Genomic DNA, 22,303 nt, shown 5'->3' with positions numbered 1-22,303 from the left:
GTTCAGGTTGAAAACGAAGCAGAGCAGCAGCCGACAAACCAGGATTGAAACAGACGTGTTGGTGCTGTGCGCACAGCGTGCCGGGGCAGCAGGACCGGCTTCTCATTTCCAGAGCTGCTCCTCCAGCCACCACCGAGCAGCTGTGCCAGGGCGTGGGGGGCAAGGTGGGGTCCCACACTGCACACGTGGGCAGTGGCAGCAGCAGTGACAGCAGTTAAGTTGCTGTTTCTCCATCAGAGCTGTAAACCGTTTTGAAACGCGTGACGTACGTAATGTAAAAGAACACAGTCCGTAAAATTTCCCCGTGAATATAAAATGCAAAACTATACAAAAATAGAGAGAATCGACCGTTTTCTTACACGTGTATAAAAAACCAACGAACAAACACACGAACGAAGTCCCCGGGAACGCAATACAGTTACTTGGTAGGCTGACCTGCTCAGGGCACTGCACCGTGCCACGGCTCCCCTGCATGCACCGAGCTCCTCGAGCCCTGGGGGTGTTTCTCCATACCTCGGCCGCACAAGCTGCCCACCCCGAGCTGCATGCCTCATATCTGTCTCCACAGACCTTTTAACAAGAATTGCTGCTCCCAAGCTCAGGTTCCCTGGGTAAGTGTATTTTCCCAGGTCAGAAGGCAGCGGCTTGAGGCAGAAATGAGAAGCTGCAGCTCTCAGGGAGCAGCCTGACTGCTTCTGGCTGCAGCGTGGTCCAAGGACTCGGGTGGGGAATTCCTCCATCACATTTTTAGGAAAAGCATGCTCATTACGAGGTCAGCAGCAGTCAAAGAGCTCCAGGAGTTCACAACCAAGGGTGTCCTCCCAGGCCCCTGTCCCACACCAGAAAGCAGCCATAGGATCCCACTCAATGGGACAATAACTTGCTCCAAGCACTCTCTGTGACACCAAATCCTCTTCTGTTTGGCTTCAACAGACTGGCCACTAAGTATTCCCAGTCATCAATAAACAACTCAGTAGGTCAGAGACAGGATGAAGGACCCCCTTAAAGCATATCCTTTCATTCCCAGATGCATTGCTTCTGAAAATGGGTAACACCCACCAGAATGTCAATTTCCCCTCTCTAGTGATGCATTACTTTGGACTTTGCAGCTGTGAGAAATCTCTCGTAAAGCCACAGGGGGATGAGATCGAGACCTAGGAGCTTGTATTTGGCACTCAAGCAGTAGTCCCTTTGTAATTCCCTACCAGAAAAGCATGGTGGGAAGATCAGATCCTATGTATTCCACAGCAGACAGGTATTACAGAAGCAGGAATGCATTAAGTACTGAAATCCAATCTACTGCTGTGACAATTTACAGACTAGGTTAGTACACTGAAAATCCTTATTTCTTTGGGTTAATGGGACAGAATACTCCAATAATACCATAAATTATTTTTAAAATGCTTTCAGAAACCTCATTTTAAATCAACAGATACTTGATCCGTTTCGTTCAAATTAAGAGGAGAAACCTTTGGTATAAAGTCAGATTACCAAGTCTTGGCTGTATTGCTTTCACACATCACTCTAGGAACTGCTGTCCAATAAGTCTTCCCACTACGTACCTACAACCAAAATAATTACTACTACAGACATGCACTTGCAACTGAACATTCATTTTAGCACTGAGACACTTTGATCCTTCACCAGAACTTTGGCAAAGGCTGCACCATTTACAGACAGAACGCTATGCAAAACCCCTCTGAGCCACGAGATGCCTTTGGTGACATGCTACAACAAGATCATGGTTCAGAATATCCTGTGAGAGGCCACTGCAGAGGCCAAGCAATTCCAGTGAGCACCTATTTGTGTTGTGACATCTCTGGTGTTGCTAGTGATAGCTATAGGATCCTTTCTTTGGGATTGGTACTGAGATGGGCAGAGCTGGCGGGGATGCTGGGATCTGAAGCTGAGCTCACCCCAAGCAAGAGGGAGTTAGGAGCATTTGTTAGGGGATGCTCGTGGCATAAACACTGAAAAATGAAGGCTTAATCCCAAGGACACACAGAAGGTTCAGCTCAACCCTCAGGAATCTGTTCAGAAAACAAACACAAACAACAACACATGTAAGAGGAGCTGCCATTAAGAATTTCCAGCTTTGCCTTTCCCTGTTCCTTCACAGACATGCGAGAACAGGACAGTAAGAAGCCTCAGCTCAGCAAGAAATAACAGGACCCATTTTGCTCAGGAAAACAAAACAGAAAAGCTCTTTGTGCCTTGGCACCCTACAAGTAGGGCAATAGCAGGGAGCTGCCCATGCTTCCCACTGCAGCCACACACGTACCCAGGCTGCAGGTGTGGGCAGCAGGCGGTGAGCTGCTCGGGCAGGACTCAGTGCTGAGCAGAGCCCCCTCTGCTATCTATTTCCAGTTTGTGGTTTATTTCGTGTTACAATCTCTGCTGCAAAGAAGTGCAGAAAATAGGCAATTTGGGGAAAAAAGAACATCCAATTCAGCAGCGACTGAATTACAATCAGTTGGACAGAAGTAGGAAAAAGCTTTGTAAACCACAGAAAGGGACTCACAGAATATCTCAAGTTGGAATGGGCCCATACAAATCATTGAGTTAGACTCCTGGCTGCACACAGGACCACCCAAAAATCAGATCTGTGACTGAGAGTGCTGCCCAGCTCTCAGCCATGCCCACTTGGTGCCCTGCCTGTCTTTTCTGAAGAGCCTGTAACCATCCATCACAGCACACCAGCCACGGGACTCTTCCCACCAGGTTTTGCTTACACCAATGATGTAGTGGCTCTGGGACTGAGCCAAGGCTTCTAGCTCTTCTTGCTTGTTCCTCATGTGAGCGTTGGTGTAGAAGCATTTCAGAAGTGCTTCATCGTACCCAGCACCTCGTGCAGCAGAATGAAGGATCTCACTAGCACGCAGCCCCTCCAGTTGTGACATGCCATCCTACAGTTCATCACTAATGTTGCGGGTGCACTTGTGCTGGGCTATTGGGCTTCTCCCAACTTCACCGCTGCCAGCCTGCACTACCAGAAGCAGGTAATAACCACAGGGCCGTGCCAGACCAGGGAGCTGCCATGGTGATGTCCTTGACCCGGGCCCCAGGGAGGCAGCACACTTCCTTGTGGGAAAGGCTCTGGTCAATGAACCTCAGTTCTCCTCAGAAGGGAGTCCCCTATGACAGAAACCCTTCTCCTGTTCCTGGCAAAGGCAGTTTTGGGGAATGTGGATGACTGCCTCGCCCTAGAGAATCCCCTGGATGGATTCCTCCCTGTCTCTTAGGTCCTCTCCTACCCAACAGTGAGAGGTTATGACTGTGAAAGGTCCCCTGGCACAAGCCCCTGCTCTGAAGCTGATCCGCCTCAGGGAAGGTTTGGTTTAGAGACTGACATGCTTCAGATCAACAAGCACACTGAGAACTTCTTCAGGGAAGGTGTCAGCTCTGCTCTGCCATCCTGGAACAAGGTGCTGCCAAGAGCTCGGACAACCTCCTCTGGACGTCACTCTCCTGTGCTCGTGTTCCTTCTCCACATTGGTTCATAAGAGGAATTAAAAAACAAAACAAAACAAAATCCAAAGCCTGCAGCAATCTTCAGCGTTTTTGTTCCCTCCAGTTAGAAGGAAGAAGTTCTGAAGCCTAATTTAGGCTGTGCTACATCCTGTATTCCAATTAATAGAATACTTTCCTCATACCAGTTTAGGCAAAGAAAATAAACACAAAACTTAAAACACAAAACAACACAGCATCAGCAGTGTTACAGCCCCAGGACCAATGCAAATGTAGCTTATTTCAGAGAAGTCATAGTGTGCCCTTGGCCTGGGAGAGACTGGGGACGAGGCACAAAGCACAGGAAAGGCTTCAGCTGGAAATTACACACCATGAAGAGAGACCGTGACGAAGAAAAGGGACTGACACTTTGTTCTTGAAAGGGAATCCATCAACAGAGCATCTCTCTGCGAGCTGTTTCTGAGCACACTAAAGCTAGAACCGGAAAACATTATCAGCACACACACAAATGCTCCTGGCTTTCCTTTCGGGCAGGAAAAAAAAATTACAGCAAAGTTCCCCTTGCAGCTGAATCGCCTCCTGTCCCTGCTCTCAAAATAACCTGCATCCTTCCTCTGCAGCTCCCCCAAATCAAGATCAAGATGGAAGACCTTAAAAGTTTGTCCAAAAATAATAATAATAAATAAATAAACGTTTCACAGAGAAGAGGAAGAAACTCCATTTGTTTTGAAAGCTTCCCCAGGACACGCTCCCTCGGCTGCAGCCCTGAAGCAGGTCCTGCAGTGAGAAACCCCACAAGGGAGAAGCAACCACTCACAGCCAACCAGCACAGCAGGCGAGGCCGCAGTGCAGCAATGCTCCTCACTCCTTCACAACTGCCAAAAGCTCAGCTCTTTTTCTTTTTTCTTTTTTAAAAGGAGATGGTGCCCCTTCATCTGCAGAAAACAAACCTGCCATACTAGAAATGGGTCCACTTCCAGATTTTATTCTAGCAGCAATGGGACCGTGCACTGGGACTGCTACCACACTTTGCATTGTGTATTGTGTTCAAGTGGTGGTTTGCACTGGAAAAAAAAACAAACAAAAGTGCCTCAGTGTTAATGTATGGATCTTGGAGGTTGCTCTGCACCACAGTACCCACAGCAGCGCAGAACGGCAGCAGCACGGAGACGATGTACTGCGGCTGCATGACGAGTTCATCTTTGTTGGCCCACTTCGATGTAAGTCATTCATTAGTGTTCACTTTCTTCCCCCCCCCACCCTTCCACCCCCCCCTCCAGCCACCCAGCAGGAGCTACTTGGCTCCCATTACATTCACAGCCGTGCTCAGGCAGCCGCCGGGCAGCGCGTTCCCCGGCGCAGCTCTCGCCTTCAGCAGCTCTTTGCCACCACTCCCGTAGCGCTCTGCAAAGCAGGCTGAGCTCTTTAAGGTTTCGGTGTCATCACTGTCATGGAACTGGGGCACTCCTTGGGTGACACCGACAGGTTTGCACTTGGCTGGTTTCTCTGGGGACTGGGCAAAGCTGATCCTCTGCGGCTGCTCCGGGTCCCCCAGCGGGAGCACACGCGCGAGCTTTTTGGCCGGGGTCTCCCCGTGATACCTGTACGACCCAGACACCTCCTGGGGCTGCCTCGTGTCAGGCTGCAGGGGTAAGTTGGACGGCCTGACCAGGAGCCTGTTTGGCTCCGGATCTTGGGGCTGCCTCTCCAGAGTTTCTCTGGCACCGCTCCTTGAAAGGGGCAAAAAGGGGGGGTCCGTATCTGACCGCTCGGATGGCTCCCAGCTGCTCTGCATCCCAGCAGCTGGAGCAAAACCCCACTGTTTGATCCCCCCAGAAGCCAGCTCGGCATCGTACTGGAGGTGCTGCAAGCCTGGCCAGCTCAGCACACCATTGGCCTCCCCACTTTCAGGAGCTGCCAGTTCTGCTTCTTCTTTGCTCCTGCTCCTTCTCACTCCATCTGAGTACTTTCTGTCCCATTTCAACCACAGCTGGCAAGGCTTAAGGCCATTCTTGGAAACCTGCAAGTCTGCGAGTTCAAACTCCAGGCTCTCCGTGTCAAGAGACCTGCTCCTCCTGTTAAGGGAGAGTGGTGCTGGCATGGCAGGGCTGAGCCCGTGCAGACGCAGGTGCCGGGGCAGGCTGGCAACTCCCCAGTTACAGCTCTGGAAGGAGCCCTGGGGATACCCAAGGAACATTCTCTCATCACATTCAGCAAACGACTCCTTCTGCATGTAGCTCTCATCGAAGGCCTCGAAGGACGCAGCCATGTCCTCATCAGCATTCATCTCAAGGTGCTGTTCACACTCCCCTTCCCCTTCCTGCTCCACATCAACTATGTCAAACGTGACCATGGTGGGGAGGACGGGGAGGTTCTGAGTGAAGGAAGAGCCAGAGTCAGAGCTGCCCAGGCTTTCTGAGAGGCTGGAGAAGAGGGTCCCACTGCTGGTGAACTCCACCAAAGCTTGCGAGAAGCTTATGGCATGCTCAGGTTCACACTTGTGGTCAGCCTGGGGTTCTCTGCTGGCAGCCTTCAGGCCACTGTGGTGGTCACTCTGCGAGCAGTCCTCATGTTCGAGGGGTCTGTGGCTGGGGAACATCCCAGCTTTGGCTGACACTGCACTGCCATGGAGGGGCCCCCCAAACAATGCATGATCCGGGTCAGAATCAAACCCTGGGTTGTTCTTCATGAGCTGAATAAGGCAACTTTCTTGGGCTTTTTGGCTGTTGTAACACTTCTCTGGACACAAAGGCCCTGGAAAATCACTCCACTCTGGATTTTCAGCTCTAGCCACCAAAATCCCACCATTCGCACTCCTGTTTAGAGCTTGAGAGGCAATCTGCTCACTACCAAGGCAACTCTGATTTTTGCCAATCAAGTTGGCTGCTCTAGTTTTACATTCAACATGCTGCTTTTCCCTGGGACACTTTTCTTTGCTGGGAACATCAAGTCGTTTCAAGCCTGGTTCCCTCTGCAGCTCCCAAAACAGCAGCTCTTTCTGAATGGCAGCGAGCCGCTCTTCTTCAGTTTCCATAACCCCCCTCTTCTGATCCATCATCTGGATCAAGCTCTTCTCAGCAGGGAGGCAGAAGTCCAAGAAGTAGCTGTAGATCTCTGAATGAGAGACTTTGCTCTCAAAAAGGGATTGTTCCCCGTGAGAAGGGCTCATCAGCGTGTCATCGGGCTCATAAAACTCATAAAGTGCATCGCCGCTGTAGCTGTCCCTGGGAAGGCGGTCCTTCTTGATCTCACAAAGCCCATCCCCAGTTTCATCCTCCGGTCCCGGTGTGGTGGAGTCATAGTACCCCTCATCACTGTTAGGTGCAGACTCCTGCTGATCGCTCTGTGGTGTCAGGAGCTCGACCCCATCCATTGCCCCACTGGCATAGGGGTGGACCTCCCCCTCACGCAAACCATGTGTCTCCAACTTGCTGCTCACTGCCTGCAGCTCGGGACTGCTCACAGCTGGAGGCAGCGGGGCTTTGTAGCTCCTGCCCTCTTCAGTGGTGTTGTCCCATATCTGCTGGAGGTACTCCTCCTCAGACATGGCCATCTCCTCCCCACCTCCCTGGTAGGTGACGAGGCACGGGCTCCGTTTAGCAGTGTCTCTGCTGCGCTCCACAGAGATCGTGCTCTCAGCTATGCTGAGGATGTCAGGCTCAGCAATGATGTCTCCACACCCTGTGAGGGAATCAAAGCTTTTCAAGGACGTCACGTCTCCAAAGAGGAGACTCAGCTGGTCCCCGGAGTGTAACGAGGGGGGGTCATTGTCTGCTAAGTCTGGATGAAGGGCCACAGGGAGATGGCTGTAGTTGGACTCTGTGTAGACCACAGCATCTACCTCTGATTTGGCATCCAGATCATCCTTGTCCCCAGGCACTGTCACCACATCGCCCGCACAGCTGCCCTTATCAGCCTGGAGCCAGTCTGGCTCAGCAGCCTCTCCGAAGTCAGCTGCTGTGTGCACCGAGCCGTTATCAGCTGAGCTCCCTGGGCAGGCTGCAGCAAGAGGGAAAGATCCAGGTCCCCTTTCCTCCACAGCTCCAGGGGTTTCTGCTTTCGTGCCTTGAGCTTTGCTGGTCTCCTCTGAATCCCCAGGCCACTCAGAGAGCTCTGTTTTCTCACACTCAGCAACCTTGCTCTTACGATGACGCCGGATGCTGTTCAGAAGCCCCTTCAGGCCTTTTTTGGGTCTGGACTTATCTCCATTGGGCTTCTTCTCATAGCACTCAATACTCCCGGGTGGAGAGCCATCCTGCCTGTCAAAGTCAAACTTGATGCTGGTGTCTATGGCCACGTGAACGCTTTGGGAGCTTGGCAGCAGGCAAGGATGTGAATCCCTGCTTCCATCCGAAGGGCTTTCCAACTGTGCCCCGCTGCCCTCGTCATACGAAGCACCGCTGATCCCATCGTGAGTTTTACTTTTACTGAGACCCTTTTTTGAAGCTCCCTTCCCCTGACCTTTGTTTCTGCTGCTGAAGAAACTTGGCAGTGTACATATACTCCTCTTCCCTCCAAACAGCTTGAAAGCAGTTTTCTTCAGCTTGCCAGAGGGGGCCTGGGGCTGCTGCTGCTCTGCAGCCGTGGCTGTGGCATCGCTCCGCTGGGACAGCTGCTCACCATTCTCCTCTGGCTGCTGCTCACTGTCCTTGCACTGCCTGCCTGCTGCAGACTGCGACCGGGTGCTGGCAGCCTCCTCTGTGCAGCCTGTTTCCATGGCAGCTGCTCGGTTCGCGTGTTTCTAGCTGGAAACGATGGTGGCAGAGTCTTCTTGCAGGCACAGAGACCAAAGCATCGTGGCTGATCTAAAGCAAAAAGAAAGCAGAGAGGGATGAGGAGACAGCAGTGCGTGTCACATAGGTGTAACAAGGCAAAGAGCTACATCACCACGTGGAGCTACAGCTGCAAAAACCTCCAACCTGTCAGAACTCAGCATGAAGACAGTCACAGTATGGAATTCTCCAGCCTGCTAATGCAGGGAACCCACCTGTAGCCATTTGGCAACAGCACCACATCACAGGGACAGGCAGACCAGAGCCCCAAGCCACACATCCAGCCTCTGGCCTTTGTCAGAGACAATGAGGTTCTGGTCTGTTAACAACTGCTCTCCAGACAGAAAACAAGGGCACCCCCAAAAGGGAGAGGGGTTGACACATGCCACACTGTGCTTCCAGCCCCCCCCAAACACAGCACCAAACAGCAGGAAACGTCTGGACAGTGAAGGCAGGGAGCAGCCCTTACAGCGACTGTGCATCCAGCAAAAGCAGCCATTTACCATCTTTTGCTAGATTCTCTTTGCTAGATTTCAGTTGTTGGCAAAATCATCTGCCAAGCAAGATAAAACTGCATTAAAAATATTTATTATAAACCACCCTGATCAGATTATCTCAGCACCAGAGAGAGGTACGTTTTAAATTGCATCCTGGATTGATGTCAATAGAGGAGAAAAAAAATAGTAATACTTCTTTTCCAGAACTGAGATTGGAGAAAATAAATCCAGTGAGAACTGTAATATACAGCTGAGCTGCAGTACCTGAGGCTTGGTTCTGACCAGACTGAGGCCAGAAAGCTTCCCACAGAGCATACTCAGAGATCTCAATTAAAAACACACCCAAATGATGGCCTTCAACTCCTGCAACTCAACAGCCAAACACAATGTGAGGTTTGCTCTTCAGCCTTGGGAACCTGTGCAAGAGTAGTGCAGCATTTATTTGCCTCTATCATTAAAAATAACCCTGGTGTTCATCTCCTCAGTAAGAGGAGCAGCTTGGGAAAACATGGGGCAGGATGCGACCGTGTTCTGAACGCTGCACGCAGACCTGTCCTCCTGCCTGCAGCAGGGACACAGAGCCCTGGCACAGCTGGACCCCCAGTGCACTGCTCCCAGGGGCTGTGCCCATGCCTGACATTCCTGTTGGCTGCTGGAGCCCTGCAGGGCACAGAGCCAGCTGGAAGTAACAGAGAGCAAGGCATGTGTGGAATTCAGGCCTGCCCAATGTAACCGAGCCGTGGGTGAGCATCCCACACAATTCCTGACAGCAGCCAGCAGGATGCTCAGCTGGGACCTTGCTGCATGACCCCGAGCCCTGGAACAGCTCCAGCACTCACCTGGGAGGCTGCAGACAGGGGATGTATTTACAGCCAATGCTGACAGAGGCGGATTGAACCACGTTACACATCCCTGACAGCACAAGCTGCCCTTTCTCTGTGGCTTCCAGGGCCTCCCCAGAGCATCCCAGGGGCCAAACAGTGCTTCCCTGGCTCTGACAAAGAGCTCTTCTGCACTCCTAGCTGGTTGCAAAGCCTTTCTGGGGCAACTCCAGGACTTTTCTGGAGCCTCCCCAGAGCCACTCTGGAGAAGTCTGTTTAGGTAGGATCAATGGGAAACAGTATGCAAAAAACTGTATACGTGGAGAGCTAAAGTAGTAGAAAAATGAAATGGGAACAAGAATTCAATTTGAAAATCAGCTTGCTCTGGCTCCACATCAGTGCTGGCATCAGTAGATGCTCACTGCTGTGACCACACAGCTATTTACGGATGCCAAAACAATAAAGTCACCAAGGGCAAACACCAGTATTGATGGAATACAAGAACAGGGTCAGAAACAAACCTATACAAATCACAACTGTAAAAGACAGCACTTCACCTGTGCCTAGCTCCATGAGGCACCAGGGGGGATGAGGTAGATCTGGTTATACTTGGGGTGATGTATCTTTCTGCTCTAGCCATAGGCAGAAGCAGAGCACATCTGAAACTGCCAGGGAAGCAGGCAGTCCCTGCCAACAGGCTGACCTGGGCCACGGCTCAGGGCTCTGTTAGTGCGCAGCCATGATGAAGCACCTCTGCCAACAAGCTGCCCTTCTCCAGCAGTGAGTGCTGAGCACCAGTCCCAGCACATCCAGGGCACTGAGAACGTGTTCAAGAAGTGACAGGACAAATCTCCTAGAAATAGAGATTGAATCTTGAGTGGTCCTGTGTGGAGCCAGAGTTGAACTCAATAGCATCTATTGGTCTCTTCCTATTGGGGTCATTCCGTGATGCTATAATTCTATATTAGTTACAGCCTCCATCCTCCCTGGTATCTGCTAAAGCAGAGGCCCAGCTCCATCCTCAGCAGGGATCTCCAGACTTTTCAGAGTGTCCATGAAAAGGCACAACCACCTCAGCACTCAACAAAAATAGAAACGAGGTGGAGGATGAGAGTCTCCCAGCCTGCATCTAAAAGACTGGGAAAAGGGCCCTGATTTATCCCCTAAACACACCACAGGCCTCAGGCAGCTCATCAAGCCACTCTCCTCATGCAGACTGACACTGCCTATGGTAAGCAGACCGCTAAATCCCTTCTTTGTGCTGCACCAGGGATTAGCTGGTGTGAGGGACCAACGGCCTCAGCGGACTCACCCAACTCTACCCTGTCTGTGCGACTCCCAGCAGGGACAGAGCCCCCAGGATCCCTCAGTGACCTCAAATGCAGAGCGCAGCACATTGCCTCCCCACCCTGCAGAACACACCCGCTCCCTTCTCTGCAGGAGAAGAGCTGTGCAGCTAGGCTCTGCACAAATCCGCTCAGACCACAACTGCCACGAAAACGTCTGACTGCAAAGAAACACCATGCCATTAGGTAGCACTCGTCCAGCTGCTGCTTTCTGCACCCACACATCACAACAGAGAGCTTGCAGAAGAGCAAAAAGCACTGAACCCGAGCACAACAAAACAGAGTGCCCTCTCCTGCAGCTCTCATGTGGGAGCACACTGACAGTGCAGCTGTCAGAACGGGAGGTGGACACTCGAGCGTGATCAGTTAATTCTCACAGGCATCAGCAAAGACAAGCTACGATCAATTAATTCTCAGCAAGGAACCAGGCATGTCGCCCTGATGCTTCATACGGGAGACTGGGCATTAAATTAAGGGACTTACCCAACTCACAGGGGAGCTTCTGTCCTGCCACCAGGATTAGGATGCAGAAGCACTCACAGCAAGAGCAGGGATTTCTGTAATCCAGGATAACCGCCTGAACACTGGTTGGAGATCTGCTGTCAGATGAAGCATCCCCTCTCCCTGACTCACAGCTTGCTCTCGTCTTTAAACCACTTTCCCCAGCAGCAGTCTGGGAAGTGCTGGGAGCGTGCGTTGAGGTCAGCAGCCTCCTGCAGCAGGCCACGTGCCATACACCACGACGCCAGGGCTCCTTCTCCCTCCTCTCTGGAGAACATGGCATGCTTACCCCATGCTAGAAAAGCAAAGAGGTGCAGAGCAAAGCTGGTCGCAGTGCCACAAGGGCTGCGTCCCACAGGACACCCAGCGGGGCTGCACGCCTCACTAACAGCGGGGCCGCGCCGGCCGGGTCCCAGCTCTGAATGGAACGAGCCCCATCTGTCTCAGGGCCCATACAATGGTGCAGAGCAGTGGAGACAAAGGCACCGAGAAGCACACGGAGCCCCGTCCTGCAGGAGGTGTCTGGCACCAGTCACAGCAGCAGGTGGGAGAACCAGAGCGAGCCGCAGCTGATGCAGGGCAGCAGTATGGCAGGATACAAACCTGCCTCTCGCATCCTCGAGCAGCGTGGCACATTCATAAAGCAGTTCACTAAATTCTGAACGCACATACAGACAAAAGAGATCCTTCCACCGTCCTCAGAAGCATCTCAGCCAAGATGCAGGGAGCTCGCCGTGACACCGCAGTGAGACAGGTACGCCCCAGGGTCTGGGTCTCCTCCTGCTGCAGCTGTGCAGTCCCTCCTTACTGACCTCCTCCCCAAACCCCAGAGCACTCTCAGCCTGCCCCAGAACCCAAGAGCCCTGAGAACTGGAAACCATCTTCCATTTTCCAGTGTAGTTTTATCTGGAGCCATTTTATACATCCTTTATCTTACTCATTACATGCTGCTTTTTCCTCCTAGAGCATTCAACCCACATGCAGTCCCTTTCCCAAGGGCAAGCGAGCCCCCCAAACTGCCCCCATGCAACACGCTGTAAGCTCCCTGAGCCATCCCACAGTCTCTCCCCGTGCAACACCAGAAACCAAAGCCTTAGCAAACAGAAGCAGCAAAAAGAGCATGTGGTGGCCCAAAGCCCTTGGCACACAGAGCACACAGCCCCACACCACCAGGACAGCACAGCCCAGCTCCTTCCCTGAGCCACCCATAAAAACTTTGCTCCGTCTCCTTTCTCCAGGCGTTGCTTACAAACAAACAGCAGCCCTTTCCAGGACACTCCTGCATATTCATACCATTAATTCCTCAGTTTACAGAGGGATGTTATTGCAGCTGTCAACGCTGTCAGGCACGGAACTGCTAAATCGTGCTGCCGCTATCCTCAAATAAACTGTTGCACTAACGATTTGTGCTACAGTAACAACAGCATGCGACAGAAATCGTTTTGTTGGAAAGCCGCGTGTTAATGTCATTCTGTCTCAGAAACAAAGACAACTCGAGCACTTCAAAGTTTCAATCCCGAGGCCCGATTTAACAGCAGCTTTATAGTTGTAAAACTCCGTTAGTCAGAGCTGTGATTTTCTTCAGCTGTTTTTCACTGCAATAATTACACCAGCACGCAGGACCACGTGGGCAGATATCCGTGTGCCTGGAGCGGGTGCTGCTCGTCCCTGGCCATTCCTCCTGGGGTGATCACATCCACAGCAGGACGTGCTGACCCTTACCCCAGCAGGGTGTAATTAACGTGCCACATTTACATACTTACCGAGACAGGCTGGATCCTCTGGCAAGCAAAATGCTACAGCCTAGGTGGCCACACTGCATCATGTGCGTGGCACGGCCTTGTTTGTAAGGGGAGAGATGGGCAGTGTGCCACCCACCACCAACCTCAGCCTTCCCCTGCTCAGAGTTTCCATCTCCCCTTTTGCAAAAGAAAGTCATTCTGCATTTCACCACATCCCACCACCAGGCCAGGGGGCTTGGAGCATGTGGACAGGTACAGAGAGACACGCTGCTGGGTAAACGTTGCCAGGCTCATCTATACTCCAGAGCAAGAAAACAGAGCGGCACCCAAACACCTGAGAACACACCAAGGATGCTAACAAAACAGCAGCTCGCCACGACCTTGCCTTGCTGCAGGACTTGAGCTCGACCAACTCACGCTACCGCAGCAGCACCCGGGATGATTCGGGAGCACAGTGCCTCCCCCTCACACAACCTCCACCGAGATCACAGCCGCCACAACTGCGAGTAGTAACCACATGAAAAAAGAAACACAAGTGCACGCTTTTACAAGATGAGTGTAAGTCTAACAGCTCCGCCTGAGGAGCTCGCAACGCCTCCATTAAGGCTGCCATTGAATTAGAAAGGAGAGCCCTCCCACGGAGGCATTCCTGAGCCTCTGCTGCTCCAGCCCGGCTGAGTGGGTGCCTCGCTCCGCACACGCTGTGTCCCCGCTGCTCTCCAGCGCCCAGCTTTTGGATGTGAAAGACAGCAGCCTAGTGAGAAAGATGACGTTAAACCGAAGGGAAAAGAGATGCGCCCAACAAAAATACAAAGCCGCTCGATTTCTGGGGGAAGGCCTTCGGCTTCAGGGGCTTGTTGTTAACTGAACACCAGCACTGCTCAGCAGCTCCAACAGAAACCAGACCTGAGATGCAATTATTTCAGCCTTACGGAGAAAAAGCCCACGTGACAAGTCAGCTTTCCATCCACGGCTCGCAGATACCTGGTTTTTCCAAGACAGGGCATCTATAGGGAGATGCTGGATGGAGAGGAGAAAGCCGGCCAAGAACGTCCACGTGTGACAGCACAACGCATCCTGCTGCACAGCCCTTCACCAAACTCTTCCTGAGGACCTCAGAAAACCCACGGGCTCATCCATCCCTCTCCGCGCAGAACCCCAGAGCCGTTCCCTGAGGTGCCGCCACCTCTGAGCGCCCTTCAGCGGGCTCGGCTCCGCAGGACGGGGGCAAGAAGGAGAAGCCGGGCCTGCAGGGCTGCCATCTCCACGAGCCGCCCGCGGAAGCCGCCGGAGGAACGGCGAGCACGGCAGCTCCTCTCTGAAGGAGGCCCCGCGCCGGGCAGCTCTCGGCCCCAGCTGCGGCCCCGGGAAGCACCGCGGAGCGGAGCGGCGGGGCAGGAACCCGAGCACGGCGGGGTGTGGGGGGGGGAGGAGGGCAGCGCGGCACCGCCCGCCGTTCTCCCCCGGGGCCGCGCTGCAGCCCGCCCGCACAAAGGCCGCCCCGCCGCACACTTACCGGCGCGCTGGGCCGCGGTCGGAGCTCGGCGGAGGAGCGGCGCCGTACGGAGCGGCCCCGCCCGGCGCCGGGAGGGACGGGGCGGCGCCAGCGAGAGCGGCGGGGCCGGGCCGGGTGTGGCGGCGGGAAGGGCGGGCACTGTGACAGCGCGAGGCGGGGAGAAAGGCCGCTCCTCCGGGATTGCACGGCGGACAGGCGGCCGCGCTGCTCCTCGGCAGAAACGCTTGGAGGTGCGTCACTGCGCGAGGCACGCAGGGCGGGAGGAGCAGCTGCTGCCGCCCGCAGCTCCGGCACCGCTCACCACAAAACGTGCGGTGATTAATAGCAGCGTGCGGCCGGCACGGGGCCCGCCGGCTGGTACTTGCTTGCTGTGACTACTGCGGAAATGACATTGGGCTCACGGACCCATAGGTGACACAGGCTCAGCCGCACACCCCTTCGTGCTGCCCAAAAACAATGGGCGCTTGATTACCCCTCCACACGTGCACAAGTGGTTGGGGGGAACAGAAAAGGTCCAGCCACTTTCTGCATGGTTTAGGATCCAACATCAGGATCTAAGCTCTCATCTTAAAATCCCACATGGAAATATGGACTAGAACATGAGTAGCATAAGAGCTACTTACACGTACTCAGCTGCAGCACCAGTGTGTGCCCCTGGAAAGAACTTGAAGATCACGCTGCCATAGCAGCCTTTGCAAAGGAAACAAACTTCCACTCTTCTAACACTGGAGACGAACTGGTGCTGGACAAGCAGCTGGAGGGTTCCCACACAGTGCAAGCCACTCTCAGGCCTTGCTCAGGGCAACATACTGCCTAGAAGAAATTGGCCCCGTGATGTCCCCACGATATTGCACTTCCCAGCATGTCAGGGCATTTCACAGTGGAATAATGAAGTTCACAGCACCAGCTGAGTGTCCAACACAGTACACGCAGCAGAAGAGAGAGCTACAGCACTACTGCCTTGGAGTGAAGGGCATCTGCCATGGGGACTCGCTGCTGGGGCTCCCGTGTGTGAGCAGGCTGGTAGAGGAATGACTCCTTATGGTGTTAAGCCCTCCCCTGGGAAGAGGCTGCTTTGTCTGAACCAGAGGAGAGCAAGACCCATCAGATCAGGCAGCGTGTTGGTTCCCCACACCACAGAGTGATATTCAAAGCATTATTCAGCTAATTTGAAGAATGCCAAGCTTTAGGTGCCTGGATGCTTCCCCCAGAGACTTCCTGCAGCCTAATGGACGCTAATTAATAAACCCCACAAACTTCAAAATAACAATTAGATTGAGAGCCAATAAATAATGCAGGATGTTCCTGTGTTTCACAGACAGGGACCTGTGCAGAGCTGATGCCAGGCTGACATTTTGCAGGAGTGTAATAGTGACCAGGAGTCTGAGCCAAAGCCAACGGCCCACACTGCCAAGGGTGTTTGGAAGCACACACATTTCCCTTTGCCTCCATTTCCACGGCAATGCTGGAGTGAAAAAACTAACAGTTAGCAGAATATATCCCCTACGAAGGCAGCCCGGGCTCAAAGTCACTTCCAGATGACACGGGCCAGGCTTCTAGTCTCTTCCCACATCAGTTTAACAGTATTTGACCAAACAGATCACAACAGTTTAATAAAAATATCAGCATACATTTTTAATTAAAAAATCCTGCACAACCATAGGTGCTCAGCCAGGAGAGATACTTCAGCCCTCACCAGTAACATGGATCACTTGTAGTAAGAGTAAAGTGATACCTGATGATATTCCTGGAGCAGAGAGGTGGGATTTGGGACTTCAGGGATTTTTGCCTGGGAGCATGAACTTCAGCCCCTGCCTGAGTCACCTACAAGCATTGCCACTGGGAAAAGACATTTGCATTTTCCTGGCATCAGGGCATGGCACAGGGGTGCAGAAGTGACAGCCACATCTAGGTAGTGTTAGGGCACTTGCACGTGGCTGAAACAGCCTCCTGCTGCTCTCACGAGGCTGCACAACCAAAGGACAACCTCAAAACCTTTGGGAAATGAGTCTTATACACAGCTGGGACTATGCTGTGGGGAACAACCTACAGCTTTGCTCAGATCCTGCTCTGCCATCACTCTGACATGCCTGGTGCATAGCAGGAGCTGAAGACTCTGCTCTCCCTGCTTCTCTTACTGTCTTTCCATACAGATTTCAGAGACACTTCGCAAGCAAAAAAAAAAAAAAAAACCTTTTTAACAGCAAATTCACATCCGTTTTGTGCTGTGCAACAGCAGTGTCAGAGCAGCTTTTAATTCAGGCACGGGGCACATTTCTGGGGCAGGTGTCTTCCGTGGTGTGTCCCTGCTAAGGCTGATGTTGGAGGTAGCTCACCAGCACCGGCGGAATGTCCAGCTCACTGAGGGCATGCACACAGCCAGCCTGCTTCAGGATGCGCCTCACCACCAACCTGGACTGAGACATCAGGGATCTGGGATGAGCTGCAGAAAGAAAGGGAAATAAAAACAAGACCATCACTGCAGACCTTCAGGACACACAACCCTGCTCTCCTCCAGCTTGTGTGTTGTCAGCAATGGGAGAATTGGCGCACCTAAGCCAAGTGTCTTTGCTGGGGTTGGTCATGCTCAGTTGGCCAAAGTGTATTTAATGGGAATTTGATTTATACTGGAATAAGTGCAGTTTTCCTGGCCTTAGCCAGCACAGGAGAGAGGATGGTAAGCAGCAGAAAGGAGAGGAATGGAGAAAAATCTTTGGGGTTAAATACTGCTTATGTTAAATAGGTATACCAGCCTGTGGAAATCCCTGTGTGCTCCAGGCCAGCACCAGTGGCAGTGAGAACACACATTTAAAGGAGATTTGTGAAATTGCTATAAGCATCAGACACTGAACAGAGTGAATCCAACTGGGGAGGACAATCACATAAACATAACCAGCAGCTGCACCAAGTCACCCCAAAGCCCTGCAGTAAGGTAGCCTCCAACAACAGCCAGCAGTAGGAACTGACCATTTTTGGTGGATATTACAAACAAGTCCTTCCATGATACTCCCTCCTAAACTCCAGCCATTTCTCTTGGGAGTTTTGTGAGGCAACACGTACCTGAGCTATCATGTTTCTTTACCAGTGGTGGATCTGTTCTCTGTAAATTTGTTAAATCCTCATCCTTAGCAATAAGAGGCTCCAACATGGAGCATGCCATTACTGTAAAAACCACAGTCACTGGGGGAGGTAGGAATAAGAGTTCAGAGTAACAGAATTATGATACTCAAGAGTTTAAGAGCAGGGAGACCCATTCTCTCAAATGAAGCTGCAAAGAGAGTCAAAGCTTGCAAGAAAACCTTGCTCAGGCTGATCTCTCCCCTCTCTAAGGGGAAGCAGAAACAAAGTGAAGGGCAATCCGAAGCAACCTGTCCCCAAATAAGCCCTGGGGCCACACACATAGATTACCTCTTGCCTGCAACAGCAGCTCTAGGCCCTCGCTACCAGGTGCTGTCTTCTTGATGTCTGGCAAATACACATTGGCTCCAAAGTCAAGAAGCAGCTTGATGAACTCATGCCGGCAGCGGTGCCTCAGGCAGATCTCCAGCAGAGTCTTGGGCTCCTTGATACGCGCCATCATCCTCTCATCGGTGCAGTTGTAGTTGGGATCGGCACCGTAGAGCAGCAGCAACCTAAAGCACTCCAGGTGCCCATAGACGGCCGCGAGGTAAAGTGGACCGGAACAAGCAGTGGAGTTGGCAGCCCACTCAGGCACCCTCGCTTGGACATTGGTCTCAGCACCATGCTCCAGGAGCTGCTGCAGAATCTCAACATTCCCGTCCCTAGCTGCAGTCAGCAGTGGTGAGCAATTGTTGTAGATGCTGCCAGAGGGACCGGCTCCTGCCTCCAGCAGTGCTTTCACGCACTCCAAATGGCCATTGCTGACTGCTGTGAAGAGTGGGGTTTGTGCCTTCACATCCAGGCTGTCCACCTCTGCCCCATGGGCCAGGAGGACCTCCAGGCTCCTGAGGTGGCCCTTGGAGGCAGCCAGGCGCAGCGGGGTGCTGGGAACGCCCCAGCCACTCCTGCTGTTGATGACTCTCTTGTACCTGTCTTGGTGCAAAAGCTTGTCAAGAGTTCTGTAATCATCCTCAGACACTGCTTGGTTCAGCTCCTCACTTTCTCCATTATCTTCTTCATCTTCTCTGGGCTGGAGCATGGAGAAAATCTTATTGATATCCATTAAGCTCATCTTTTTTGTCTGTCTTCTGAGCACCACTTTCATTTTAAGCAGTAATACCTGATGTCTATGGGATAACAACAAGGGTGAGAACTGCTTCCCTCTGACACCACCCCCACCTCTTCATTATTATTTGTTATGCATTTAAGGAAGATTCTAAAAAATATATATATATATATCCATTACATTTCTGACATGCATACCCAGCTGCCTCCATGGGTGAAGAAATCCACACCAGCAAGGCATTAAGGTAATGCTACATTCTGTAGCATTCAAGTGGGCCACCTCCCCTTAAAATGTTGCAGTCAATAATGTACAAAAATAGTTGAATTTGCTGTTGAAACTCAAAGGCTGCACAGGTGAACTCAGGTCTTTTCATCTAAACAAGTTAATACTTTATTTTACAGATTTAATGCTGCCCCCATGGGTGGTAAAGGGTATGGGAGCACTCATGAGATACTCAAACCCAGATCTCAGGAGGGCTTCCATATGGCCACAGGCTTTTGTGATCATTCTGCACCCAGCTGATAAATAAAGCTGCCCATTTTCCAAAACCCTCAGAAAAATCCCCATCCAGCTGTGCCCCGTAAATGCTTGAGGAAAGACCACACAGAAAAACAGAATTTATTCTGTTTCACAGTGACCAACACTCTGCAAACAGCCTCACCTGTAGCTGCACTTCTGAACTTACTGACATCTACAGAACACTGAGATGATCCAGGGGATGACAGCATTACTGGGTTCTGCTCAAGACCACATGCAAACAAGAACTCAATATTTATTTATTTTATTTATTTTTTTTTTACACCCAGCCACATTTTTAAGGGATTGAATTTCAAAATAAGGATTCAAAAATAGAAGATGAAACTAATGTGAATACGGCTGCGTTAAGGAATTTTAGCACTGCACTTCCTTAAGCTGGCAGCATTCCAATTCAGCACACTGAACGCACTCTTACCTGCTCCTGCACAAGGAGCAGGGCTGCAGAACTGTGGATTTTCCACTGGCCTTGCAAGGAGGAAGGAACAGAGGCTCCTGAGAACGTTTGGGCAAAGCCAGGCCCAAAGCCCAGGGATTTGCAGGAGGACCAACCTGTGTCTGGGTGGCACCAGTGCAGAAGGATGCAATGGAAATACTGCCTGCCAAAGACAGAGGAATTTCTTATGGCATCGCAGCCCTGCAGTAGCTCAGGCTTCCTACAGGAGAGGCTCCATCTCTGCCACCTCCACGCAGCAGAGAGCCGTGCTGAGCAATTAGCCCTGCTCTGCAAATTGCATCTGCTGGTAGCAAGGAGAAGCCACAGGAGATGTGTCCCACATCAGCCTTTGATGGAGAGGAACCGAGAGCTCAGAGGGCTCCCCAGTGCCCAGCCACCTCAGCAGCTCTATTTTTGGGTTAAGTAGAGCAAGTTTGATGGCAGCTGATAAAGGTAAAGCTCTGTTGCACTTCTACCTGTTAAACTAACCCAATCAATTTCTGTAGAAGTAAGGGGAATTACACATTACTGCTCATTAAACACACTAACAGTGAGCACTGGGGCTTTGGAAGTCACCCCACCAACACCATTAATAGCATGTGAGGAGGGGTAGTTTGAGGACCTGGGGCATTTACGATTATTACAGTCCTGATCCAGAGACAAAACCAGAGCTGTCACTTCTTGAGCTAAAGGAAATTATTCACACACCTCTGGACCAAGAGAAAAGGTTACAGCTAGTGCTGATAGAGATAAAAAGAACACAGTCCACACTCACACTTTTAAAGCTCTGGCTACCAAATTGCCTCCAATTACCCCAAGCTGCCCACACATCATCATATTACTGCCTTACCTCTGTGAGGCAGGTGATGCTCACACCCAAGATAGGCCAAGCAAATGTGGTCCCATGGAGAATTCTTCCTTGGTTTAAATAAAAAGAGAAAGAGAGGCTCTCACTCCGTCACGAATGGACATCCACTCTGTGCAACTGGAAGGGCGCAGGCTGTCAAGATTGCAGCTGAAATGCCACCACAGGGAGAAGGGCCAGGGAGCAGGGCTAAATTTAGCCCCCACAGGCATTTATCTTCCCACTTCCATTCTTGGAAAGTTCCCACTGGGTAAATATAGAGGGGCAGCAAGGGGGGAGATTCAGACAGGTGCAAGAGGCTGCCGGACCAGGGGTACTGGCTCCAACCAGGCACAAACTTCATTTGCTTCACTGTTTCCTTGTGGAAATTGCAGTGAACTACTCACTTTGAGTCCCTGGTACAACCCAGCCCACAGGCAGTACGCTGCCACGACAGCCCATTGGAGCACTGGCTTCCACAGTATTGCGGCCCGTTGTCCAAAGGCAGTCTCCTAACCATACTGAAGTGCCTTTTCCACTTTCAGAGCAATAAAGAGTGACTAAACTCTCATCCAGATCTGCAAAAATATAAGTCACTTATTTGTCTTCATAAAATTACTTAGTATAGGAGCATAGAAAGGCAGAAAACTTTGCAGGGGCAAATGCAGCAAAGGGGAAGGAGCGTGCAGGCTGCCTTATCAAAAGCTGTCAGCTGGGAAGTGTAATCTTATTTTACCCAGTTCCCTCTCAACCTTTTCCAAACTTCCCAGCAGTAGAGCAGGAGTGATCTGATGGTTTGAAGCAGCATTATCAGTACTACTGGATAAGAAAGAATCCAAATTAACCAGCAGAGAAATATCCACTACTGCAGGAACTAAAATCAGGGGATGGAAAAACATTTTTCAAGTCCCCCCTCACCACACTCCAGTGAGCCTGTAGCCATGCCATGAGAAGTGTGAAGAGCAAGAAAATGTTAAATATTAATAGGCTTTAAACTTTTGGCTTTCTTGTAGTTTCACTCCCTCCAAGTTCACTTACTCTTACTTCAAGAAGTCTGACTTTATGAGAAGGACCTATGAACGAAATTATTAAGAAATGTGGATAAACATCGTGACAGAAGGAGCTGCAATCACAACTAAGATCCTGCAGTCAGACAAGCCAGCCCCACTCTAAAGCCATTAAACAAAACACAGAAATAAAAGCAGTAGTTAGAAAGGCAGAGATTATAAAGGGGGAAAATAAAACGATACAGGTAACAAAAAGCAGTATACCTTGAAAAATATGAAATGTGGGAAATTATAAGGGACTTTAGACATGAAAGGAAAACTTAATGAAAAACTGCATATTCTTTGTTGCTGCTGCTACTTTCAACCAAGAAGTCTTAGAACCAAGACAAGGAGCCAAGAACCAAGACCGCTTCTTTTTGACAAGGAGCAGTGATAAACCCAGTACTAACAAAGCAAAGAGCTCAAAGGACTTGCTGAATAAATCCACCATACAGCTGGACAAGAGCAAACTGAAATATTCATTATGCTCCCTTAACAGCCAAAGAGCCACGTTAAACAGAATCTTGCATGAATATTTCAACCAGTAGCTTCAGATAAGCACCAAACAGGAGCTTGAAGAGAGGTGACTGATAA

The 22,303-nt window shown here is 51.3% G+C and overlaps 2 protein-coding genes across 3 annotated transcripts; both read right to left on the bottom strand.

Annotated features, from left to right (window-relative positions):
• Nucleotides 1–4,738: 4,738 nt before the first annotated feature.
• On the bottom strand, nt 4,739–14,723 carry AMER1 (APC membrane recruitment protein 1). The gene is made up of 2 exons (XM_065729550.1): nt 14,664–14,723; nt 4,739–8,273 (listed from the first exon to the last, which is right to left on the bottom strand). The coding sequence occupies exon 2, from the start codon at nt 8,183–8,185 to the stop codon at nt 4,763–4,765; it is 3,423 nt and encodes a 1,140-aa protein (XP_065585622.1). The 5' UTR covers nt 8,186–8,273; nt 14,664–14,723; the 3' UTR covers nt 4,739–4,762.
• Nucleotides 14,724–16,946: 2,223 nt separating this feature from the next.
• On the bottom strand, nt 16,947–21,076 carry ASB12 (ankyrin repeat and SOCS box containing 12). Of its 2 annotated transcripts, none has more exons than XM_065729783.1 (3): nt 20,670–21,076; nt 18,072–18,910; nt 16,947–17,106 (listed from the first exon to the last, which is right to left on the bottom strand). In XM_065729783.1, exons 2-3 carry the CDS (start codon nt 18,886–18,888, stop codon nt 16,973–16,975), a joined length of 951 nt encoding a protein of 316 aa, XP_065585855.1. In that variant the 5' UTR covers nt 18,889–18,910; nt 20,670–21,076; the 3' UTR covers nt 16,947–16,972. The 2 variants fall into 2 exon arrangements, with proteins under 2 accessions (XP_065585855.1, XP_065585856.1); XM_065729784.1 differs by lacking the exon at nt 20,670–21,076 and adding an exon at nt 19,511–19,595.
• Nucleotides 21,077–22,303: the final 1,227 nt, after the last annotated feature.

Source organism: Cyrtonyx montezumae, unplaced genomic scaffold, assembly GCF_038088225.1.
Source record: "Cyrtonyx montezumae isolate F1298 unplaced genomic scaffold, pur_monq_1.0 scaffold_11, whole genome shotgun sequence".
NCBI classification, from domain to species: Eukaryota; Metazoa; Chordata; class Aves; order Galliformes; family Odontophoridae; genus Cyrtonyx; species Cyrtonyx montezumae.
This window is presented reverse-complemented; position numbering and strand designations above follow the sequence as displayed.